A 24,198-nucleotide genomic window follows, 5' to 3' on the forward strand; every position below is an offset into this window, starting at 1 on the left:
CACATAATATGCCAGCAAATTTAGAAAACTCAGCAGTGGCCACAGGACTGGAAAAGGTCAGTTTTCATTCCAATTCCAAAGAAAGGCAATGCCAAAGAATGCTCAAACTACCACACAATTGCACTCATCTCACACTCTATTATAGTAATGCTCAAAATTCTCCAAGCCAGGCTTCAGCAATACGTGAACCGTGAACTCCCTGATGTTCAAGCTGGTTTTAGAAAAGGCAGAGGAACCAGAGATCAAATTGCCAACATCAGCTGGATCATGGGAAAAGCAAGAGAGTTCCAGAAAAACATCTATTTCTACTTCCTTGACTATGCCAAAGCCTTTGACTGTGTGGATCACGATAAACTGTGGAAAATTCTGAAAGAGATGGGAATACCAGACCACCTGACCTGACTCTTGAGAAATCTGTATGCAGGTCAGAAGGCAACAGTTAGAACTGGACATGGAACAACAGACTGGTTCCCAATAGGAAAAGGAGTACGTCAAGGCTGTATATTGTCACCCTGCTTATTTAACTTCTATGCAGAGTACATCATGAGAAACGCCGGGCTGGAAGAAGCACAAGCTGGAATCAAGATTGCTGGGAGAAATATCAATAACCTCAGATATGCACCACCCTTATGGCAGAAAGTGAAGAGGAACTAAAAAGCCTCTTAATGAAAGTGAAAGTGGAGAGTGAAAAAGTTGGCTTAAAGCTCAACATTCAGAAAATGAAGATCATGGCATCCGGTCCCATCACTTCATGGGAAACAGATGGGGAAACAGTGGAAACAGTGTCAGACTTTATTTTTTTGGGCTCCAAAATCACTGCAGAAGGTGACTGCAGCCATGAAATTAAAAGATGCTTACTCCCTGGAAGAAAAGTTATGACCAACCTAGATAGCATATTGAAAAACAGAGACATTACTTTGCCAACAAAGGTCCATCTAGTCAAGGCTATGGTTTTCCCAGTGGTCATGTATGGATGTGAGAGTTGGACTGGGAAGAAAGCTGACTGCTGAAGAATTGATACTTTTGAACTGTGGTGTTGGAGAAGACTCTTGAGAGTCCCTTGGACTGCAAGAAGATCCAACCTGTCCATTCTGAAGGAGATCAACCCTGGGATTTCTTTGGAAGGAATGATGCTGAAGCTGAAACTCCAGTACTTTGGCCACCTCATGTGAAGAGTTGACTCACTGGAAAAGACTGTGATGCTAGGAGGGATTGGGGGTAGGAGGAGAAGGGGACGACAGAGGATGAGATGGCTGGATGGCATCACAACTCGATGGACGTGAGTCTGAGTGAACTCCGGGTTTGGTGATAGACAGGGAAGCCTGGCGTGCTGAGACTCATGGGGTCGCAGAGTCAAACACGACTGAGCGACTGAACTGAACTGAAGCTACAGCAATCAAAACTATGTTATTGGCAGAAAGACTGACATACATCACAGAACAGAACTGAGAGCCCAGGAACAGACTTACACAACTTATTTTTGAAAAATGTGCAAAAGCAATTCAAGGCAGAGAGGTAACTACTCAACAAACAGTGCTAGATCAAGTAGATAACCACAGGCAAAGAAATGAACTCTGACCCAAGTCTCACACCTTACAGAGAAATTCACTCAGACTGGATCACTGATTTAAAACATGAAACTGTAAACTATTTAGGGGAAAACGGTAGGGGAAAATCTTCAAAATCTAGGACTACACCTAGTTCTTAAGTTTGACACCAAAAAAACCTTTGAAAGATTATTAAATTGAGCTTCATCAAGTTAAAACTTGTTATCTATAAAAGACTCTATTAAGAAGATGAAAATACAAGCTACAGAGTGAGAGAATATATTTGCTAGTCACTAAAAGAGCAGTATCTAAAATACATAATGAACTCTAAAAACTCAGTATTTTAAAAATCCCATTAGAATGTGGGCAAAAGACACAGAGACATTTCACTGAAGAGGACATGCAGAAGACCCTCAATGCTCAACCTCATTGAATGACTTCATTTCCAAGACACAAAACAAAACCACCACGACACATCAATATACATTTATCAGAATGACCAAAATAAAAAACAGTGATGACACCCAATGCTGGCAAGGATGTGGAGCAATTGGATCACTCATATATTGCTGATGGGAATATAAAATGAAGTACAGCTACTCTAGAAAAGAGTGTGGCAGTTTTGTTATTTGTTTATTAAGCATACAAGTACCATTCAACACTGCAACTGCATTCCTGAGCATTTATCTCAGAGAAACAAAAAAGTCCACAGAAAACCTGTACATAAATGGCTATACCAGCTTTCCTCCTAAGAGCCAAACACCAAAAACAATTCAGATGCCCTTCAGCAAGTAAACAGTGAAAGAAATGGTAGCATTTCAAAATACCTACTCAGCAATAAAAAGGAATAAACCACTGAAACACCTGAGAATCTGCACATATCTCCAGAGAATTATCCCGAATGAAAAGTAAGATACTTGAAATGGCAAAATTAAATACTGAAAAGATGGTCGTTTCCAGAGGAGGGGAGAGGAGTTGATCCATTTTAACCGTACCGATGTTGATACCCTGGTTGTGACCTTGTACTATAATTTTGTCAGATGCTCCCACTGGGGGAAAACAAGTACAAAGTTCACTCTCTCTCTCTCTTTCTCTCTCTCTCTATTAGTTCTTACAACTGTATGTGAATCTACAATTATCTCAAAATAAAAATTATTTTAAAAAATTTCAAAGTAACTTCCTCAAATAAGGAATTAGTCTCTAAACAGCTATACCCTAAATTCCATCATTTATCCCAAATATATTCAGAATGTATCTAGTTTATTTTTAAGTATCTAAAATTAATTTTTTCTTAATAAACTAATATTCTACTATGTGAAAATCCTATTTGCCAAGATCTAACAGATATCAAGTCTGTTTTTTTTTTTTAAAAAAATACAATCCTTTATTTAAAAGTAAAATACTGAGAAAAGACATTATGTACTGAGTCCTACATGAGACTCTAAAAGACACAAACTGTAGAGAAAAACACACTAATACTATCTAATGTCCAAAGGGTATATCATTTTCTTCACAGGAAGAGACATTATTAACTCAGTTTTCTGACTGAGAAAAGTGGTAGTATTTGAGAACAAAAGTTCTCCATGCTAAGCCATGAAAGCTACAGTATACAATGAATAAAACCTCACTCAAAATCAAGTCTACTTTGAACTATTATCAGGCTTCTCTTAGCATTTTATATTGTCTTATTTCCTGATTCTAAAACTCAAGCAGCACCTAGAAAATTCCTTCTATCAATCTTAACATCCCTTTCTTCTTTAAGACTCCCCTTCACTTATGTTATTATGACCCTGGAACCAATATCAAATGTAGAAAGATACAATATAATGTACTATATGTAATATTTTTGAAGCCTAGCTTTACACTCTAATACAACAGAAACTCATTTTGTAGCTTAAAAGCAGTTTTATTACGGAATAGATTCAAATGATAGTCTTCTTCTGTCAAAGTCCTTTTCACCATGTTGATTTTCCTATTACATGCATCACTGCCACAGCATTTTCATAATACAAATTGGTCATTAAGCAGTAACAGTTGCAAATGTAACATAGCTCCTTTGGTGCTATGCTTTGTTTATTATAACAACGGGTAAAGCTGCTAATAGGGTACCCGTTCTGTGCTAACGACACTAATAGAGACAGGAATGAGAATTGCCATTATTCTCAAATGAAAGTGCATTATAATTAAATATGGATCTTCACTATGACCTTTTAAGTATCACACATATATCGTTATTTTTATTAGTAAAAATCCTTCAGGAAATACAATTTTGAATTGCAAATATAAAACACTTGCAGTCTGAACAACTGTTTCCAAGAAAAAAATTACCATCATTATTTTGTTTGGAAAATAACTACTGAAATCTAGCACAAAAGACAAAGCAACTTCTTCTGGTTAAAACATTAAAATTATCCAAGGTTTTAGGGCTTTTCATTTTATTTTACTGAAGCACAGTTGATCTACAATGTTGTATTAATTTTTACTCCACAGTAAAGTGATTCAATAATACCTCAATTATCCAAAGTTTTCATTTGTTTAGACATATGAAATCATACTATCAGAAAGAAAAATAACTTGAAAGTTCTCATAAGATTTATATATTTACAAAAAACTCTGTAACTATATTACCTGCCATGTTATCTAGTACATCTGAGCCCCAATCTCCTTGAAACACTGATGTTAAAATGCTGTCAAATAAATGAAGTTCCTTTGCACCAACAATTTTGTCACGGAATAAGCGCCGTGCTTCATATGCTACAATTTCTAATACATAATCTAGAGGATGGTTTGAGGATCCTAAAAGAGACAAAATTTTCTTTAATTATAGTAAAATTCAAATGATTTAAAAATGGGCTATTTCAACATAATGTTAGAAAGAATTAGAGAATGAGAATCTACATACCATAATTTTGGCATCAGATAAATAGGAAAAAAAGGAGAAAAGAGTTAAAATTCATTTTATGAATGAGTAGTCAATTTTTTTGATTATTTAAAGGATATGTTAAACACTATTATCTCTATTAGTTTAATAAAAATATCAATCCCTAAAAGCATATTAAACTTGTTTTGGCTATAAAGAATAATGATTACATTTTTTCTCAAATCAAGTTTTAATAGTGACAATCATAGTTTAGAAAAGGAAGTGTACTAAAATATCACAATTTTCATACCATGTTTAAATTTAATATCAACATTATTTCAATTATAATTTTTAAAATATTATCATTACAATACTCATTTATCTATTATAAATATAATATACAGCATATATACACACAGAGAGACACACTACGACATTCTAAAGAAAGATAAGTGATTTGAAATCATAAAAGCAAAACTTACCTCCTTCTAAATCATATCTGAATAAGCCAAGAACCCATTGGGTAAGGATGCAAGGAGTAAAGAAATAATGACTATAATCATCAACTGTAAATTTGGCCCGCACCTGAAAAAAAAGGCAAATGATTTGTCCTATTCTTTTAAATTTATAATCATGATGTAAATTTTTCAGTCACTTTAAATTTACAGGAATGTCAGTTTCTACCAGTGAGTGGAACCGTATTTCAACATTACTGATTTCCTTAGTTATCTTGTATACTATATTTTATGCACCTAAAAAACATTATCTAAGGTAAGTTGTTCATAAACTTCAGTAAGATGATAAAAGGTTGTCCATGCAAGAAAACAAAATAAAAAGTTAAAAAGTCCTCCTAAAGAAAGGATTTCAAGGAAAGCCAGTTCAGTTCAGTCCCTCAGTCGTGTCCATCTCTTTGAGACCCCACGGACTGCAGAACGCCAGACCCCACGGACTGCAGAACGCCAGGCTTCCCAGCCTATCACCAACTCCCAGAGCTTACTCAAACACAAGCTCATCAAGTCAATGATGCCATCCAACCACCTCATCTTCTGTCGTCCCCTTCTCCTCCGGCCTTCAATCTTTCCCAGCATCAGGGTCTTTTCCAATGAGTCAGTTCTTTGCATCAGGTGGCCAAAGTATTGGAGTTTCAGCTTCAGCATCAGTCCTTTCCAATGAATAGTCAGGACTGATTTCCTTTAGGATGGACTGGTTAGATCTCCTTGCAGTCCAAGGGACTCTCAAGAGTCTTCTCCAACACCACAGTTCAAAAGCATCAATTCTTCAGCACTCAGCTTTTTTATAGTCCAATTCTCATATCCATACATGACTACTGGAAAAACCACAGCTTTGACTATACGGACCTTTTTCGGGAAAGTAACGTCTCTGCCCTTTAATTCACTGTCTAGGTTTTTCATAGCTTTTCTTCAAAGCAGCAAGCATCTTCTAATTTCATGGCTACAGTCACCACAGACAATGATCTTGGAGCCCAAGAAAGTAAAGTCTGTCACTGTTTCCATTGTTTCCCCACCTGTTTGCCCTGAAGTGATGGGACCAGATGCCAAAGGAAAGCCAACCTAAGTGTAAAATGGGAGCTATAATTCCAAGGTGCTCATGGGTGTAAGATAGACCCACTTTGTAACAGCAGGACAGAGCTATCTTATGTTCAAGAGGTCACAGAACTTTGAACAAATCAAAGTGCCACAACTCATATATTTCAGCAACGAGTGTACAGCCTGTGCCCTCCTCCCTACAGACGGGGCCACTTCTCTTGCTCTGGCCCTGATCACCTAACATATGAATTAATTTATAAAAACATAGTTTTTTCTTTCCTTATTCCTACTGTGGGCTTTCTGTGTGGTGCTAGTGGTAAAGAACTTGCCTGCTAATGCAGGAGATATAAGAGACTCAGGTTCAATTCCTGGGTCAGGAAGACTCCTATAGAAGGGTACGGCAACCCACTCCAGTATTCTTGCCTGGAGAATTTCATGGAGAGAGGAGCCTGGTAGGCTACAATCCATAGGATCACAAAGAGTCAGACATGAATGAAGCAACGGAGCATTCACGCACTTCTACTCGAATACTATAAAAGAGCATCTTCCACAAACACTTTCATAACTTTCACATGCTATTCCCTTTACCCAGGAAGACCCTCTTTCATCTTAGGTCACTTTGTGAATTTCTCTTCATTTTTCAAAACTTAGACCACATTTCCTCTTAAAAATATACCACACACAACAAAGTTACTCACTCGCTCTTTCATGCTGTCTCTGGAACTAGTACATACTGCTAATGATATACATATTGTGTGCTCAGTCACTCAGCTATGTCTGACTCTTTGTGGCCCCATGGATTGCAGCCTGCCAGGCTCCTCTGTCCATGCGATTTTTCAGGCAAGAATACTGGAGTGGGTTGCCATTTCCCACTGCAGGGAATCTTCCCGATGCAGGGATTGAACTCACATCTCTTGTGTCTCCTGCATTGGCAGGTGGATTCTATACCAATGTACCACCTGAGAAGCCCCTGATATACTTACTACACCTTATTAATAGTTTATTTATATGATCAGGTCCCTCATCAATGTGTGCACTCTCGAGGAACAGTGACGCAGTTATCTCTGTATCCTTAGGACCAGCAATGGAAACAGAAGGTACTCAATACATATCTTCTACATCCTTACTTTATCAGAGTATTTTAAACATTTCTTCACAGACAGAAGGAAAGAAATAAACATCAAAAATTACTCTCAGGTTTGAATCCCGGAAGACAGAAACTGACAGAGGTCAGGAGAAAGATCTAGTTTTAGAAAGAAAACAAACTCCATTGTAAATATGCTAAATTTGAGCTCAAAGCAGAATAACCACTGACCCACTGATTTGTTTTTTCAGTATTTGTTGGGTGTCTATTAGAAACTGTACCAGAAGATGTAATAGTGAAGGAGGTACACACAAACATCTACCCTTGCGAGTTACTCTCTAGGAGAAAAATATAAATGACAGGAAAATAAAGCCTGAGCATCAACACAGGTTAGGATTAAAGGCAGCCCTCTGGAAGTGATACTAATAGACATGAAAACTACAATATAAGTGAATATATACCTGTTCATACACTTGTACCATAGATCCTGCTAAGAGATAAATTTTTGAAGCAGAACCCCAAATAGAATGATTCTTCAGATTTTTATGTAGAACTGGTTCCAAATATGCTCCATAAATTGTCTGTAATTGCTCTCTTTCAGGGTAACTAAAAAAAAATCATACAAGAAGTTGAAATAAATATTCTAAATTATTATTTTAATGTTAAGGTATAGAATTGGTTTCCAAACTGCGTGGTTTTCAAACTGGGAGGCCTAGCTACCTCCAAGGTTTACTCAAAGGCTTAAGCCAGGCTCACGGCCCTTATTCTTACTTCAACTCAATTAGATTCCTAATTATCTGTTGTCAAAAACTAAGGATTCTAATAGAGGATTGTAATGAAATCACTTAAAAACATAATTGTTTAAAAGACCACTGATTGTTGGAAAGGGCCAGAGGAAAAGTTTGCTTAAGAAAAAAGCATTTTCAATTAAGTATAGTCTACACAGAGAACAGTAATCCACCTTAGAACTATGGAAGTAGAAAACATCAAATAAAATCAACCTTTCCTCCCAAACCAAAATCTATTTCAATACAGCTTAATTGGTGGCTCTAACATTCTAAAAGAAGAATGTTAATGGATGGGAGCAGTTTAGCACAACAGCATAAAAAAGAGTTGGAGGACGTCGCTGGTGGTCCAGTGGTGAAGACTCCATACTGTGACTGCAGAGGGGCTCAGGTTCAATCCCTGGGCAGGAAATAAGATTCCATATGTCATGTGCTGTGGTCAAAAAAAAAAACCTAAAACAGTACTGTGGTTACTAGAATATATACGGTTAAGTGTTATGGCATGTAAGTTATACCTCAGTAAAGTTTTTTTTTTTTAATTAAAAAAAGGTTTTGTAAAGCAAAATATAACCAAGGATAAAACATCATAAAATTCCAGTTCATGTAACAATCATGGACCATGGAAATGGATGGGTATAACAGGATTAATATCTGTTGTTGCTGTTTAGTTACTAAATCAGGATTAATATTATAGGACACTAAATGATCTAACTCTACCTTGCTCAGATATAAATTCTCTTTTTAGTTATCTCATAAAATTTGATTGTATTTTTGCTTTATATAACCCATAAAACAGTTAAGCCTAAAACTCATCATTCAGATTCCTGACACTGACATTTAGAGACAATACAAAGTCCCCACCTTATTTCTACTACATAAGAAGCATTGATTAAAGCCTTCGCCACCCTAACTTCTTACAGTTTAGGAAGGGTAGGAAAAAAGTAATATCAGAGCTTAAGTTGGACTGTTTTTATATTCTGTATTTTGAAGTAATATCATTAAGACTTTCATAAAATGCAATATATGTCTCTTCACATCAAAAACAAAATTTTAATACAATAATACATACTCTATAGCACAAAGACGAACAATAGAAGTAAATCTGGTAGTAAGCTGATGTCTTCCCAGTCTTCCTCCAGCTGACATAGAAGCCACAATTTGAATATTTTCTAAACCAACCCATTCTAAATTTTCATCATAAAATCCTTGATATGTCAGTACCTATTTAAAAATAAATATGTTTAAATGTTTTATGCTTAAGATTTTATAATCATAAGATATTTTGCGTAAAACAATTGTTTCTGAATGAAATCATCCTCTAACTCAAAAATTTGGCTGATATATACTTTAATTACTTATTTCATTAAAAATACTACTCTTCAAGATTCTGTGTTCAATGTCAAAAACAAATTTATGGTTACTGGCGAGGTGGTGGGATAAACTGAAGGTTGGAATTGACATATATACACTATATACCTACAAAATAGATAACAAGTAAGGATCTACTGCCTAGCACAGAAAAGTCTTCTCAATACTCTTTAATGACCTGTATGGACAAAGGATATAAAAAAGAGTAAATATATTCTATATGACAGATTCACTAATGCATAGCAAAAACCAACACAGCACGTCAGTCAACTATGAGCCAATACAAATTTTTTTTTAATTAAAAAAGACTCTGTTCAGTTAATGTTAGCTCAACTATGCTCACTTCTAAAATGCTTTTCAAAATAAATATTAAAGTCCTGATCATACTATTAATATAAATCTACTTGCAATTATCAAAAAAAGTGAAAAATAGGGGAAAATATAAGGAAAACAGTTTGGGTTTTTTCTATACATGTTTTAATATATTCAGCAGTTACATAGAAAAGCAAAATGTGAACCTAATTATCAAGCTTGAGTTCCCAGTGTGATATAAATCACATAAAGAAAACCTTCCCCAATGACTGAGGCATGCCTGAGGAAATATACTAATATTAATACAACTGCTTTTGGAAGACTGCACACGTAGAAGAATGAAGCCAAAACTTGTGCAACTCTAACACCATCCTCAGTTTCTGTTTTCAGGAATGAAGGGCAGGTAAACAGTGTGGGGTAACAGCTGTTTTCATTCTTTTGAAATAGCGTCTCTATGTAATACTAATTTTTAAATGTAGGAAGATCAAAGAAAGTAGCCCTGGGACAGGAATAAGGTGCTTCAAGTTTAATTTCCATTTAATTCCCACAATGGTCCTAAGGAGGGAAGCAGATTTTCTATCTATAAGAAAAGTTAGTGAAATTAAATTGTCTCCAATTATATCAAAACACTTCAAGGGATACTACCCACCTGCTGCAGGAAAGCTATCAAAGTACTGGTGCCCCATTTGTCCAGCCTGGGTAGGTTGATGTCTTTTAAGTACAGAACAAGTCTCTCACAGTCTCTCGGTCTATACACTCGGCCAGTGTTAGTACTGATGACCATGCAAGTCTGGCTCAGTTTCTGCAGGAGATGCTGGGAAGTAGTCTGTGTGCTACAGTGAACTGTGGCGATGTGAGTAGACCGGAGCTGGGAAAATGCATACCTGAGCAGCATCCTGTGAAAGGCAAACACTCGACCTCATAAATGCAACCAGAGAAATACTCTTCATACTCAAAATACAATTTCTATTGTTCAGTACATAAGTCCTTTTGGCTGTGCCGGGTCCTCACTGCTGCATGTCCTTTTCTCTAGCTGCAGCAAGCAGGGACTACTCTAGCTGCGGTTTGCAGGCTTCTCTTCGTGGGGGCTTCTCGAGGCTGAGCACAGACTCTAGGACACACAGACTCAGCAGCTGCGGCGCAGGGGCTCAGTAGGTGCGGATCCCAGGCCCCAGAGCCCAGGTTCAATAGTTGTGGCACACAGGCTTAGCTGCTCTGCGGCACGTGGAATCTTCCTGGACCAGGGATTGAACCTATGTCTCCAGCACTGGCAGATGGACTCTTTACTACTAAGCAAGCCACCAGGGAAGCCCCCAAGATTTCTAATTCTAAATATTTCCATTTCTAAATTATTTACAATGTTGTTTAAGGAAAAAGTAGTAACAACAGATATGATTTCTACAACTATCAATAGCTAGTAAACAAGATTTCTAAGTTTTAGAGTGGAAAAAAAAATAAATTCATATTTTAAGGCATTCTTGAGACTCAGCCAAAAAAATTATCAAGGTTCACAAAAAATAACTTCATTTGAAAAAAAGTATACATAAAAACCATTTATGTATACATAAAAAGTATACAAAAAATTTGTGATAGATTTTCATATACTCTAGAGTATGTGAAATTTTAATTCTTTAAAGTAAATGCTCCAAAGAGAATCATCTTACCTCTAAAAAAAAAAATGCTCAGTTCAGTTCAGTTGAGTTCGATCACTCAGTCGTGTCTGACTCTTTGTGACCCCATGGACTGCAGCAAGCCAGGCCTCCCTGTCCATCACCAACTCCCAGAGTTTATTCATAATCCATTGAGTCGGTGATGCAATCCAAAAAAATGTTCACATGCACTAATCATTTTGTTGTGATTCTATGCACAGATTTTTTTAAGGGTATTTTCTCAGATTTCTCTGATTCCATCAGGAAACACTTAACTTGGTGGGGAAAAAAGGGCATATTTTTCTCTATAGTAATATTATTTTTACAAATAGTGATAATAAAGAGTCCTTCATGAAAATGTACCTGCCACTTTAACCAAAAACATGTAACAAAATCTGTTAAATCATTTTAGAACAGGAGAGATGCATAAATCCATTACAGGCATATTGATTATTATTTTTCTGCTCTTACCCTTTGCCACATCCTTCTGGTCCAACAAGAATAAACGGCTGCTTAGTATCAGGACTTAACCAAGGTTTGAAATAGTCTAGACCTCGCTGCATGTCAGGAGTCTGAATAACTGGAAGAGTGTGGCTATTACTGAAATCATCAGCAGTCAAGTTTTCTGGCTTCTTCAGCACATAAGATGCTAATCGTCCTCTACTTGAGTCATAGTACGTGTCCAGTGGTTTGTGAGGGTCTGGAGGAGATTGTCGTGCCCAGTTAAAAACCTTAAGAAGAAAAAGTTTTGAGAGATTTTCATATACTCCAGACAGAATATGTGAAGTTTTAATTCTTTGAAGTAAATGCTCCAAAGAGAATCATCTTACTTCTTAAAAAAGTTCACATGCACGGCTGCTGCTGCTGCTAAGTCACTTCAGTCGTGTCCAACTCTGTGCGACCCCACAGATGCCAGCCCACCAGGCTCCTCCATCCCTGGGATTCTCCAGGCAAGAACCCTGGAGTGGGCTGCCATTTGCTTCTCCGTCACATGCACTAAACTTACTAAGTATCCTTAATAATTATAGTAACATTTTATCTCACATATTATTCTCTAAATGATCATTCAAGCAAATAAATAAAATTCATCTACGGCTGCCGTCTATGGGGTCGCACAGAGTTGGACACGACTGAAGTGACTTAAGAGCAGTCCGCACATATATTGTATAAACACATTCAATTTCCAATTGAGTTCTTATGAAAACTAAACTACAAATAACACAATGTAGGACTCCTAAACCTGTCATTTCCAGTATAACTGTCCACTACACTGTCACCACTACTGCTCCCAACCTGTTCCTCTTTCAAAAACTGTCATCCATACAGATACACAGCAGGGAGGAACCCTAATGCAACTCAATACCTTTATTGACTTTGTCAATAAGATACTGAGTGGTAACAAGAAGCAGCATCTGGCAACAGATGGGCTACGGAAAGAAAATCACAACAGAGAAAGTAATAAACGGTAGTATCAATGAAACAAAATAACAAAAATGCAGAAACATAATGTTGGAACCAACCTCAATGAATATGTGTTCAATTATTTCAGTGGAAGTCAATAGGAAGAAATTCCTTAATATATAGAATTTGGCTTTATAAACAATGTAGCTGAAACGACTTTTGCACTAAATAAAGAAAAGATCTATAATGATTGCTCCATCTAAGCATTTATAACTGAAAAACTCTTCTGGTTAAAAAAATGACTAAAAATATGCTACTTTAAGATTAAAATGAATAAAATAACTATATTTATTTATATAGCTGCTGCTGTTGCTACGTTGCTTCAGTCGTGTCCAACTCTGTGCAATCCCATAGATGGCAGCCCACCGGGCTCCCCCATCCCTGGGATTCTCCAGGCAGGAACACTGGAGTGGGTTGCCATTTCCTTCTTCAATGCATGAAAGTGAAAAGTGAAAGTGAAGTCGCTCAGTCGTGTGCAACTCTTAGTGACCCCATGGACTATAGCCCATCAGGCTCCTCCATCCAGGGGATTTTCCAGGTAAGAGTACTGGAGTGGGGTGCCATTGCCTTCTCCATTTATATAGCTAAAAAGGTACAAAAATATCTAACAAAAAACATAGTCCAATGTAGGGAACAAGGTATAAAGAAGGTTGAGAAGTGCTTGCAAACGAGACTCTCAACCAGGGCTGAACATTCTTGCAAACGAGATGTTCAGCTAAGAATCCTGTTTGTTCCCATGGGAAAAGAACATTTCTTGCACACAAGGATGTTTCTCTGATTCCTCAAAAGGAACAGACCCTGGGACAAAACGGATTCTAAGTTGATAAGGAAGTTCCCCAAAACAAAGTCTTAGCTGCAGTAAATAAGTCAAGGTAAAAGTTATCTCGCCCTGCGCCTGCGCACTGTATAGTCTTTGAATCATAGTGCTTGGCAACTTGCCCTGTAGGTTGTTGTGCAAGGGATATAAAATAAAGCAGCTGTAAGAAGCAAGTGTTAAAATATAAAGATTCAAACCACTCTGCAGTGTTGGTGTTTCATTCCGTCGCCAGCAGTCCAGACTTTAGCCTATTAAAAAATCTTTCATAATTTTATTTTTTAATCAAAGGATAATTGCTTTACAGAATTTTGTTTTCTGTCAAACCTCAATATGAATCAGCCATAGGTATACATATATCCCCTCCCTTTGGAACCTCCCTCCCCATCCCACCCCTTTAAGTTGATACAGAGCCGATGTTTTGAGTTTCCTGAGCCATACAGCAAATTCCCATTGGCTACCTACTTTACATATGGTAATGTAAGTTTCTATGTTATTCTGTCCATACATCTCACCCTCTCCTCCCCTCTCCCCATGTCCCTAAGTCTATTCTCTATGTCTGTTTCTCCATTACTCCCCTGAAAATAAGTTCTTCAGTGCCATCTTTCAGTACCATCTTCAGGATATATGCATTAGTATACGAAATTTATCTTTTTCTGACTTACTTCACTGTGTATAATAGGCTCTAGCTTCATCCATCTCATTACAACTGACACAATGTGTTCCTTTTTATGATTGAGTAATATTCCATTGTGTATATGTATTACAACTTCTTTATCCAATCATCTGTCAATGAACATCTAGGCTGCTTCCATGTTCTAGCTATTGTAAACAGTGCTGCAGTGAACAATGGTATACATGTGTCTTTTTCAATTTTGGTTTCCTCAGAGTATTTGCCTAGGAGTGGGACTGCTGGGTCATATGGTGCTTTCATTCCTAGTTTTTTAAGGAATCTCCATACCATCTTCCATAGTGGCTGTATCAATTTATATTCCTACCAACAGTGCAAGAGGATTCCCTTTCCTCCATACCCTATCCAGCATTTATTATTTGCAGATTTTTTGATGATGGCCATTCTGACTGGTGTGAGGTGATATCTCACGGCAGTTTTGAGTTGCATTTCTCTAATAATGAGGGAGGCTGAGCATCCTTTCATGTGTTTGGTAGCCATCAGTATGTTTCTTGGGAGAAATGTCTGTTTAGGTCTTTTTCCCACTTTTTCAATGGGTTGTTACTCTGGTATTGAGTTGCATGTATATTCTGGAAATTAATCCTTTGTCAGTTGTTTCATTTGCTATCATTTTCTCCCATTCTGAGAGTTGTCTTTTCACCTTACTTATAGTTTCCTTTGCTGTGCAAAAGCTTTTAAGTTTAACCAGGTCACACTTGTTTACTTTGGTTTTTATTTCCATTACTCTAGGAGATGAGTCATAGCGGATCTTGTGTTGATTTATGTCGAGTGTTCTGCCTATGATTTCCTCTAACAGTTTTACAGTCTCTGGTCTCACATTTACATCTTTAATCCCTTTTGAGTTTATCTTTGTGTACAGTATTAAGAGGTGTTCTAACTTCATTCTTTTGCCCGTAGCTGTCCAGTATTCCTAGCACCAATTACTGAAGAGGCTGTCTTTGCCCCATTGTATATTCTTGCCTCCTTTGTCAAAAATAAGGTACCCACAGGTGCATGGGTTTATGTCTGGGCTTTCTATCTTGTTCCATTGGTCTATATTTCTGTTTTGTGCCATTACCATACTGTCATGATGACTGTGGCTTTGTAGTGTAATCTGAAGTCACAATAGTTGATTCCTCCAGCTACATTCCTCTTTCTCAAGACTGCTTTGGCTATTCAGGGTCTTCTGTGTTTCCATATGAAATGTGAAATTTTTGTTCTAGTTCTGTGAAAAATGCCATAGGTAATTTTCATAAGGATCACACTGAAACTGTAGATTGCATTTGGCAATATAGTCATTTTCACAATATTGATTCTTCCAACACAGGAACATGCAATATCACTCCATCTGATTATGTCATCTTTGATTTCTTTCATCAGTGTCTTGTAATTTTCTGTATATATTCTTTTGTCTCCTTGGTACAGTTAATTCCTAGATATTCTATTCTTTTTGTTGCAATGGTGACTGGGATTGATTCCTCAATTTCTCTGATTATTCAGTTAGTATATAGAAATGCAAGTGATCTCTGTGTACAGATTTTATACATGTGACTCTGCTAAATTCATTGATTAGATCTAGCATTTTCTGATAGTATATTTAGGGCTATCGACTTCCCTGGTGGCTCAGACGGTAAAGCGTCTGTCTACAATGCAGGAGACCCAGGTTCGATCCCTGGGTTGGGAAAATCCCCTAGAGAAGGAGATGGCAATCCACTTCAGGACTATTGTCTGGAAAATCCTCTGTCCATGGAGCCTGGCAGGCTACAGTCCATGGGGTTGCAAAGAGTCGGACACAACTGAACGACTTCATTATATCCCTAGAAGTATAGTATCATGTCATCTGCACACAGTGACAGCTTTACTTCTTTTCTGATCTGGATTCATTTTATTTATCTTCTCTGGCTGCTGTGGCTAGGACTTCCAAAATTATGTTGAGTAACAGTGGTAACAATGGACAACCTTATCTTGTTCCTCATTTGAGGGGAAATGCTTTCAGTTTTTCACCATTGAGAATAATGTTTGCAGTGGGCTTATAATATATGGTCTTTACTATGTAGATTCATTCTATGCCCATTTTTTAAAAAGTTTCAATCATAAATGGGTGCTGATTTGTGTCAAAGGCTTTTTCTGCATCTACTGAGATTAAGCACAAGCTAGAATCAAGATTGCCTGGAAAAATACCATTAACCTCAGATATGCAGATGACACCACCCTTATGGCAGAAAGCAAAGAAGAACTAAAGAGTCTCTTGATGAAAGTGAAAGAGGTGAGTGAAAACGCTGGCTTAAAACTCAACATTCAGAAAATTAAGATCATGGCATTTGGTCCCATCACTTCATGGCAAATAGATAGGGAAACAATGGAAACAGTGACAGACTTTATTTTCTTAAGCTCCAAAATCACTGCAGATGGTGACTGCAGCCAGGAAATTAAAAGACGCTTACTCTTTGGAAGAAAAGTTATGACCAACCAAGACAGCATATTCAAAAGCAGAGACATTACTTTGCCAACAATAGGCCGTCTCGTCAAAGCTATGGTTTTTCCAGTAGTCACTATGGACATGAGAGTTGGACTATAAAGAAAGCTGAGTGCTGAAGAATTGATGCTTTTCAACATCACTGGTGGTGTTGGAAAAGACTCTTGAGAGTCACTTGGAGAACAAGGAGATCCAGCCAGTCCATCCAAAAGGAAATCAGCCCTGAATATTCATTGGAAGGGCTGATGCTGAAGCTGAAACTCCATTACTTTGGCCACCTGATGCAAAGAACTGACTCCTTGGAAAAGACCCTGATGCTGGGAAAGACTGAAGGCAGGAGGAGAAGGGGACAATAGAGGATGAGATGTTTGGATGTCATCACCAACTCGATGGACATGAGTTTGAGCAGCCTACAGGAGTTCGTGATGGACAGGGAAGCCTCGAGTGCTGCAGTCCATGGGCTCACAAAGAGACGGACACGATTGAGTGATGGAACTGAACTGATAGGTTTTGAGTTGTCGTGTTTTCATTGTTATTTCTAGGAATTTGTTGATTTCCCTTTTAATTTCTTCAGTAACCTGTTTATTATTTAAAAACACATTGTTTAATCTCCATGTCTTTGTGCTTCTTAGTCTTTTTTCTTGTAATTTATGTCTATTCTCATAGCATTGTGGTAGGAGAAGACACCTGATACGATTTCAATTTTCTTAAATTTACTGAGTTTTGACTTGTGACCCATGATATGGTCTATCCGGGAGAAAGTTCCATGGTCACTTGAGAAGAAGGTGCATTCTTCTGCATTTGGATGGAATGTCCTGAAGAGTCCAATGAGATCCATCTCATCTAATTTATCATTTAACACTTAATGTTTCCTTATTTTGTTTTGATGATCTGTCGATTGGTGTGAGTGGAGTGTTAATGTCTCCTACTATTATTGTGTTACTGTCAACTTCTCCTTTTATGTCTGTTAGTGTTTGTCCTATGTACTGAGGTGCTCCTATGCTGGGTCCATAGATACTTACCATTGTTGTATCTTCCTCTTGAATTGATCCCTTGATCATTTCGTGGTCCTTCATTCTCTCTTGAAATATTCTTTAAGTTCTACTTTGTCTGATATGATTGCTTCTCCAGCTTTCTTTTGCTTCCTATTTGCATGGAATAATTTTTTCCATCCTCTCACTTTCAGTCTATATGTGTCTTTAGGTCTAAAGTGGGTTTCCTGTAGACAGTATATATATGGGTCTTGTTTTTGCATCCATTCAGCCAGTCTGTGTCTTTAGGTTGGAGCAATGAATCCATTTTCACTTAAAGTAATTACTGATATATATGTTCCTACTGTCATTTTCTTAATTTGGTGTTTGCTTTTGTAGATCTTTTTCTTCTATTTCATGACTATATAAGTCCCTTTAATATTTGTTGTAAAGCTGATTTAGTGGTACCGAATTCTCTTAACTTTCCTTTGTCTGAAAAACTTTCAATTTCTCCATCAATTTTGAATGAGATCCTTGCCAGGTGCAGTAATCTTGGTTGTAGATTTTTCCCTTTCAGTACTTTAAATATATCCTACCATTCCCTTCTGGCCTGCAGAGTTTCTCCTGAATGATCAGTTGTTAAATGTACAGAGTTTCCCTTGTATGTTACTTGTTGTTTTTCCCTTGCTGCTTTTAATATTCTTTCTTTGTGTTGAGCCTTTGTTAGTTTGATTGGTTTGTGTCTTGGCATGTTTCTCCTTGTGGACATACAGTTTATACTGTAGAGGACTCTTTGCATCTCTTGGACTTGATTGACTATTTCCTTCTCCATGTTGGGAAAGCTTTCAACTATAATCTCTTCAAAAATTTTCTCACACCCTTCCTTTTTCTCTTCTTCTCCTGGGACCACTGTAATTCGAATGTTGATGCATTTGATATTGTCCCAGACATCTCTGAGACCATCCTCAGTTCTTTTCATTCTTTTTACTCTGCTCTTCAGAAGTTATTTCCACCATTTTATCTTCCAGCTCACTGATTTGTTCTTGTGCTTCAGATATTCTGCTATTGATTCCTTCTAGAGTATTTTTAATTTCAGAATTTTGCTGTTTGTCTCTGTATGTTTACTCTTTAATCCTTCTAGGTCTTTGTTAATTGATTCTTGCATTTTCTCCATTCTGTTTTCAAGGTTTTTGATCATCTTTACCATCATTACTCTGAATTCTTTTTCAGGTAATTTGCCTATTTCCTCTTCATTTACTTGAACATCTGTGCTTTCAGTTTGTTCCTTCATTTGTGCAGTATTTTTCTTCCTTTTCAGTTTTATTTATTTTAATTGGAGGCTAATTTACAATATTGTAGTGGTTTTTGCCATACACTAACATGAATCAGCCATGGGTGTATATGTGTTCCCTATCCTGAACTCCCCTCCCACCTCCCTCTCCATCACATCCCTCTGAGTCATTCATCCCAGTGCACCAGCCCTGAGCACCCTGTCTCATCCACTGAACCTGGACTGGTGATCTGTTTCACATATGATAATTTACATGTTTCAATGCTATTCTCTAAGATCATCTCACCCTCGCCTTCTCCCACTGAGTCCAAAAGACTGTTCTATACATCTGTGTCTCTTTTGCTGTCTCTCTCACATAGAGTTATCGCTACCATCTTTCTAAATTCCATACATAAATGCATTAGTATACTGTATTGGTGTTTTTCTTTCTGGCTTACTTCACTCTGTATAATAGCCTCCAGTTTCATCCACCTCATTAGAACTGATTCAAATGTATTCTTTTTTTTAAACTTATTGTGTTCGAGGTCTCCTTTTCCCAGGCTTCAAAGTTGAATTCTTTCTTCCTTTTGGTTTCTGCCCTCCTTGGGTTGGTCCGGTGGTTTGTGTACACTTCATTATACAGTGAGATTTGTGCTGAGTTTGTTTTCTCCCTCTGATGGGCAGGGCTGAGTGTGGTGGCAATCCTGTCTGCTGATGATTGGGCTTGTATTTTTGTCTTGTTTTTGTTTGCACAGGGTGTTACTTGGTGGTTAGTCTTGTATTCAAGTCGTTTCCTTTGTGGAAGTTCTTAATATTTGATACTCCCTAGGGTTAGGAGTTCTCTGGTAGTCTAGGTCTTGCAGTCAGCGCTCCCACTCTAAAGGCTCAGGGCTTGGTCTCTGGCTGGCTGTCTTCTTCCCATTGATCCTCACTCACTTCCTCAGGGTTTGAGGTGTGTGTGTGGCTACAGGAAGGTCTGACATGGTTGGGCTCTTTGGCTCTTCTGGATTTCTCCTGGCAGCCAGACTTGGATTCCTCAGCTCCAGACTGGTGGTTTATGATCAAGGACATAATCCAGGAACAGACGGTCAAGTGGAAAAGACGTACAGGGCAGGGTGTATGAAAGTTCCACTTTTGTCCAGGATACCAACCTCCTTCCACTGCCACATACTCAAGAGAGCTGCTCACCAAACACCACCCCCAATTATTTTATAAAATGTTAATAACACCATAAAATACCATAAACTAGTTCAAAGAAGAAAATAAATATATATGTATATAGGTACATATATATTTAGGCACATACATATATAGGTACTATATATATGTACATACATAATATAGGTACATAGGTACATACATATAGGTACATAGGTACATATATATTTATTTTCTTCTTTGAACTAGTTTATGGTATTTTACGGTGTTATTAACATTTCATAAAATAATCGGGGGTGGTATCAATAATCTCAGATATGCAAATGATACCACCCTTATGGCAGAAAGTGAAAAGGAACTAAAAAGCCTCTTGATGAAAGTGAAGAGGAGAGTAAAAAATTTGGTTTAAAGCTCAACATTCAGAAAATGAAGATCATGGCATCCAGTCCCATCACTCCATGGGAAATAGATGGGGAAACAGTGGAAACAGTGTCAGATTTTATTTTGGGGGGCTCCAAAATCACTGCAGATGGTGATTGCAGCCATGAAATTAAAAGACGCTTACTCCTTGAAAGAAAAGTTATGACCAATCTTGATAGCATATTCAAAAGCAGAGACATTACTTTGCTAAGGTCCGTCTAGTCAAGGTTATGGTTTTTCTACTGGTCACGTATGGATGTGAGGGTTGGACTGGGAAAAAAGCTGAGTGCCAAAGAATTGATGCTTTTGAACTGTGGTGTTGGAAAAGACTCTTGAGAGTCCCTTGGACTGCAAGGAGATCCAACCAGTCCATTCTGAAGGAGATCAGTCCTGGGTGTTCTTTGGAAGGAATGATGCTAAAGCTGAAACTCCAGTACTTTGGCCACCTCATGCAAAGAGCTGACTCATTGGGAAAGACTCTGATGCTGGGAGGGATTGAGGGCAGGAGGAGAAGGGGACGACAGAGGATGAGATGGCTGGATGGCATCACGACTCAATGGACGTGAGTCTGAGTGAACTCCAGGAGTTGATGATGGACAGGGAGACCTGGCATGCTGTGGTTCATGGGGTTGAAAAGAGTCAGACACAACTGAGCGACTAAACTGAACTGAACTGAACTTATGTACTTATACAGATGGTCCCCAACTTACAATGGCTTTACTTATGATTTTCCATGTTTACAACAGGGAAGAAGTGATAAGCATTCAGTAAAAACCATACTTTGAATTTTGATCTTTTCCCAGACTAGTGATATGAGGTATGATACCATCCTATGATGCCGGGCAGCAGCAGTGAGTGGAAACAAACTGCAGCTCATAGGCAGCCATACAATCACCAGGGTAAATAACTGATATACTTAAAACCACACTCTTTCACTTTCTGCATAGTAGTTGAGAAATTACACACTATTCAACACTTTATTATAAAGTAGACTTTGTGTTAGATGATTTGCCCAACAGTAGGCTAACATTCTGAGCACTTTGAGACAGACTGTATTAAGTCATGATATTTGATAGGTTAGAGGAGGTAAATACATTTTCAACTTAGGATATTTTCAACTTATGATGAGTTTATCTGGCTGTAATCCCATCATAATTCAAAGAAAATCTGTACATAAATGTATTCATGCATGCTCAGTGTCTGTTGTGTCTGACTCTTTACGACCCCATGTACTGTGGCCCGCCAAGCTCCTCTGTCTGGGGGGGCTTTTTCAGGAAGGAATACTGGAGTGGGTTGCCATTTCCTCCTCCAGGGGATCTTCCTCATTCAGGTATGGAACCCTCATCTCCCACATCTCCTGCATTGGCAGGCAGATTCTCTATCACTGAACCACCTGAGAAGTCCATACTAAACAGAGTCTGAGCCTTCTCAATCTAAAACTTCATTCACATTTGACAGGCCAAAGTGCAAATGTGGAAGAAGCAGATTTCAAAACATGCAGTCAGAGAGCTAGCGACTGAGGTTTGAGGTTTCTCAGAAGTGACAGCAGCAGTGAGAGAGAGAGACTTAGGAGCTTCCTACTCTACCTGGAGCATGTCAGTTTGCTCTGTTTTATTAAATATTGTGCTTCTAAGAATAATTTCTTTTGAGAAAGAATCCCACCACTTAATCTTATTAAACAATGGTTTAAGAGAATCAAATAATACATAGTATTTTGGCTTCATAAGTTTTAATTCTCTTTCTCAAAAAAAAAAAAAAAGAGTCCTTCCTATGAAGTCAAATTGGTCCACTTTTTTTTTAACTTTTTATTTTATGTTGGGGTATAGCCAATTAACAATGCTATGATGGTTTCAGGTGAACAGTGAAATGATTCAGCCATATATATAGATATACCCATTCTCTCTCAAACTCCACTCCAATCAAGGCTGAAAATTAGGCTACTTTTAAAGACAGGTACAGCAGCCAACATTGCTGTTTATTACTTGTTTCCAAGTGCACTTTACATTGATCATCTCATTTAGTCACATTTAACATCCCTCTGAAGAACCATTTCACTATAATACTGTCATTGTTTAATCACTAAGTCATATCTGACTCTTCTGAGACTCCATGGACTGTAGCCCACTAGGTTCCTCTGTCCACAGGATATCCCCAGCAAGAATACTGGAGTGGGTTTCCATTTCCTTCACCAGAGGTTCTTCCCAATCCAGGGATCCAACTAGCTTCTCCCACACTGGCAGGCAGTTTCTTTACCACTGAGTCACCAGGGAAGCCAAATATAAATGTATTATTATTGTATTAAACGTGTAACTTCCAAATGCTATATCCAGGTCTTCCCAGGTGGCACTAGTAGTAAAGAACCCACCTGCCAATGCAGGTAGAGGTAAGAGACGCAGGTTCGATCCCTGGGTTGAGATGATCCCCTGGAGGAGGTCATGGCAACCCACTCCAGTATTCTTGGCTGGAGAATCCCACAGAGGAGCCTGGCAGACCACCACCAATGGGTTGCACAGAGTCAGACACGATTGAAGCGACTTATTAGAACGCATGCATGCACATACCCAGGGTCAATGAAAATTAACAAAAAATGTTGATTAAACATGGGCTTTAAATGTGTACTACCTCTTTGGTGAATTCCAGACGTGACTTCAAGTTCAGATTTCCACCAAGACCCCTTATGAGATTAATAATAAATTGATCGTGATCTCTGCATCCATGTAGATGTGACAATCCATTCATCACAGTTCCAACCAAACTTGTTTCTACCACATAGTCATTCTGTTGATTAAAATCCATATTACAGACAAAGGGAAAATATTAACAAGCAAATTAACACCATACACAGATTGTTTACTCATCTTTTCAAGGATCATATTTAAATTTATCCCACTACTCAAGTTGTAGAAAATTTAGATTTCAACTTATACATAAACATTGAAAATAAAGAGTAATAATAAAAATACAATTGTGTATTTCTAGCTGTAAGTGTAAGTCCTCAAATAAATACACAGTTTGTTTACTTCCTAAACCTGAAAAAAAAATTTTTAAGGTAAATCAATGAATATCAGTCTAAATATAACACTTCCTCATTTCTTCTTGATAATTAAAAAAGAAGCTAGACACCTCAACTACAGAGTAGCCCCTGCTCACCACAACTAGAAAAAGCCCATACACAGCAATAAAGAAACAGCACAGCCAAAAATAAAAATAAATTAACTAATTTTAAAAAAAAGAAGCTAGAGGCAAAGGCTAGGTTAATGGTTCTGGACCAAAAAACATTAGTAAAGGCAGCTTAAAAACAATTTGGAGCTCTTCCTCTATACAGAATTTTAAAATGAAACTTTTGGACTCAGGTGGTATAGATTATTGAGATCCATGGGCCTCTGGGGCCCTGTGTAGTTAACAGGGAAAACCAGTAATGGTTAGAATCTGTATGTAGTGCTAGGTAGCTTTTTTTAAAGGGAGAATTAAACAGAGCACTTGTTTTAATTGGAGAAGGCGATGGCACCCCACTCCAGTACTCTTGCCTGAAAACTTCCATGGATGGAGGAGCCTGGTGGGCTGCAGTCCATGGGGTCGCCAAGAGTCAAACACGACTAAGCGACTTCCCTTTCACTTTTCACTTTCATGCATTGGAGAAGGAAATGGCAACCCACTCCAGTGTTCTTGCCTGGAGAATCCCAGGGACGGGGAAGCCTGGTGGGCTGCCGCCTATGGGATTGCACAGAGTCAGACACAACTGAAGTGACTTAGCAGCAGCAGCAGCAGCTTGTTTTAATGGAAGTCAACTCTAACAGACATACTAT

The 24,198-nt window shown here is 37.9% G+C and overlaps 1 protein-coding gene and 1 non-coding gene across 5 annotated transcripts in view; one reads left to right on the forward strand and one right to left on the reverse strand.

Annotated features, from left to right (window-relative positions):
- Nucleotides 1-24,198, reverse strand: part of DYNC2H1 (dynein cytoplasmic 2 heavy chain 1) — a 493,166-nt gene that overhangs the window by 383,227 nt on the left and 85,741 nt on the right. For 3 of the 4 annotated variants that reach the window (XM_069554796.1, XM_069554793.1, XM_069554797.1), the window contains exons 41-47: nucleotides 23,015-23,170; nucleotides 11,624-11,883; nucleotides 10,153-10,399; nucleotides 8,893-9,044; nucleotides 7,500-7,644; nucleotides 4,890-4,992; nucleotides 4,176-4,343 (exon numbers count right to left, since the gene is read on the reverse strand). In XM_069554796.1, coding sequence (XP_069410897.1) covers nucleotides 4,176-4,343; nucleotides 4,890-4,992; nucleotides 7,500-7,644; nucleotides 8,893-9,044; nucleotides 10,153-10,399; nucleotides 11,624-11,883; nucleotides 23,015-23,170 — 1,231 coding nt within the window. The remainder of the gene's footprint in view (nucleotides 1-4,175; nucleotides 4,344-4,889; nucleotides 4,993-7,499; nucleotides 7,645-8,892; nucleotides 9,045-10,152; nucleotides 10,400-11,623; nucleotides 11,884-23,014; nucleotides 23,171-24,198) is intronic. The other variant, XM_069554794.1, reaches the window with a different exon arrangement.
- Nucleotides 15,710-15,781, forward strand: TRNAC-ACA (transfer RNA cysteine (anticodon ACA)). Its single transcript has one exon. It is a non-coding gene; the product is annotated as a tRNA-Cys (tRNA).

The sequence above is a fragment of the Ovis canadensis genome, chromosome 15 (assembly GCF_042477335.2).
Source record: "Ovis canadensis isolate MfBH-ARS-UI-01 breed Bighorn chromosome 15, ARS-UI_OviCan_v2, whole genome shotgun sequence".
In the NCBI taxonomy this organism is placed as follows: domain Eukaryota; kingdom Metazoa; phylum Chordata; class Mammalia; order Artiodactyla; family Bovidae; genus Ovis; species Ovis canadensis.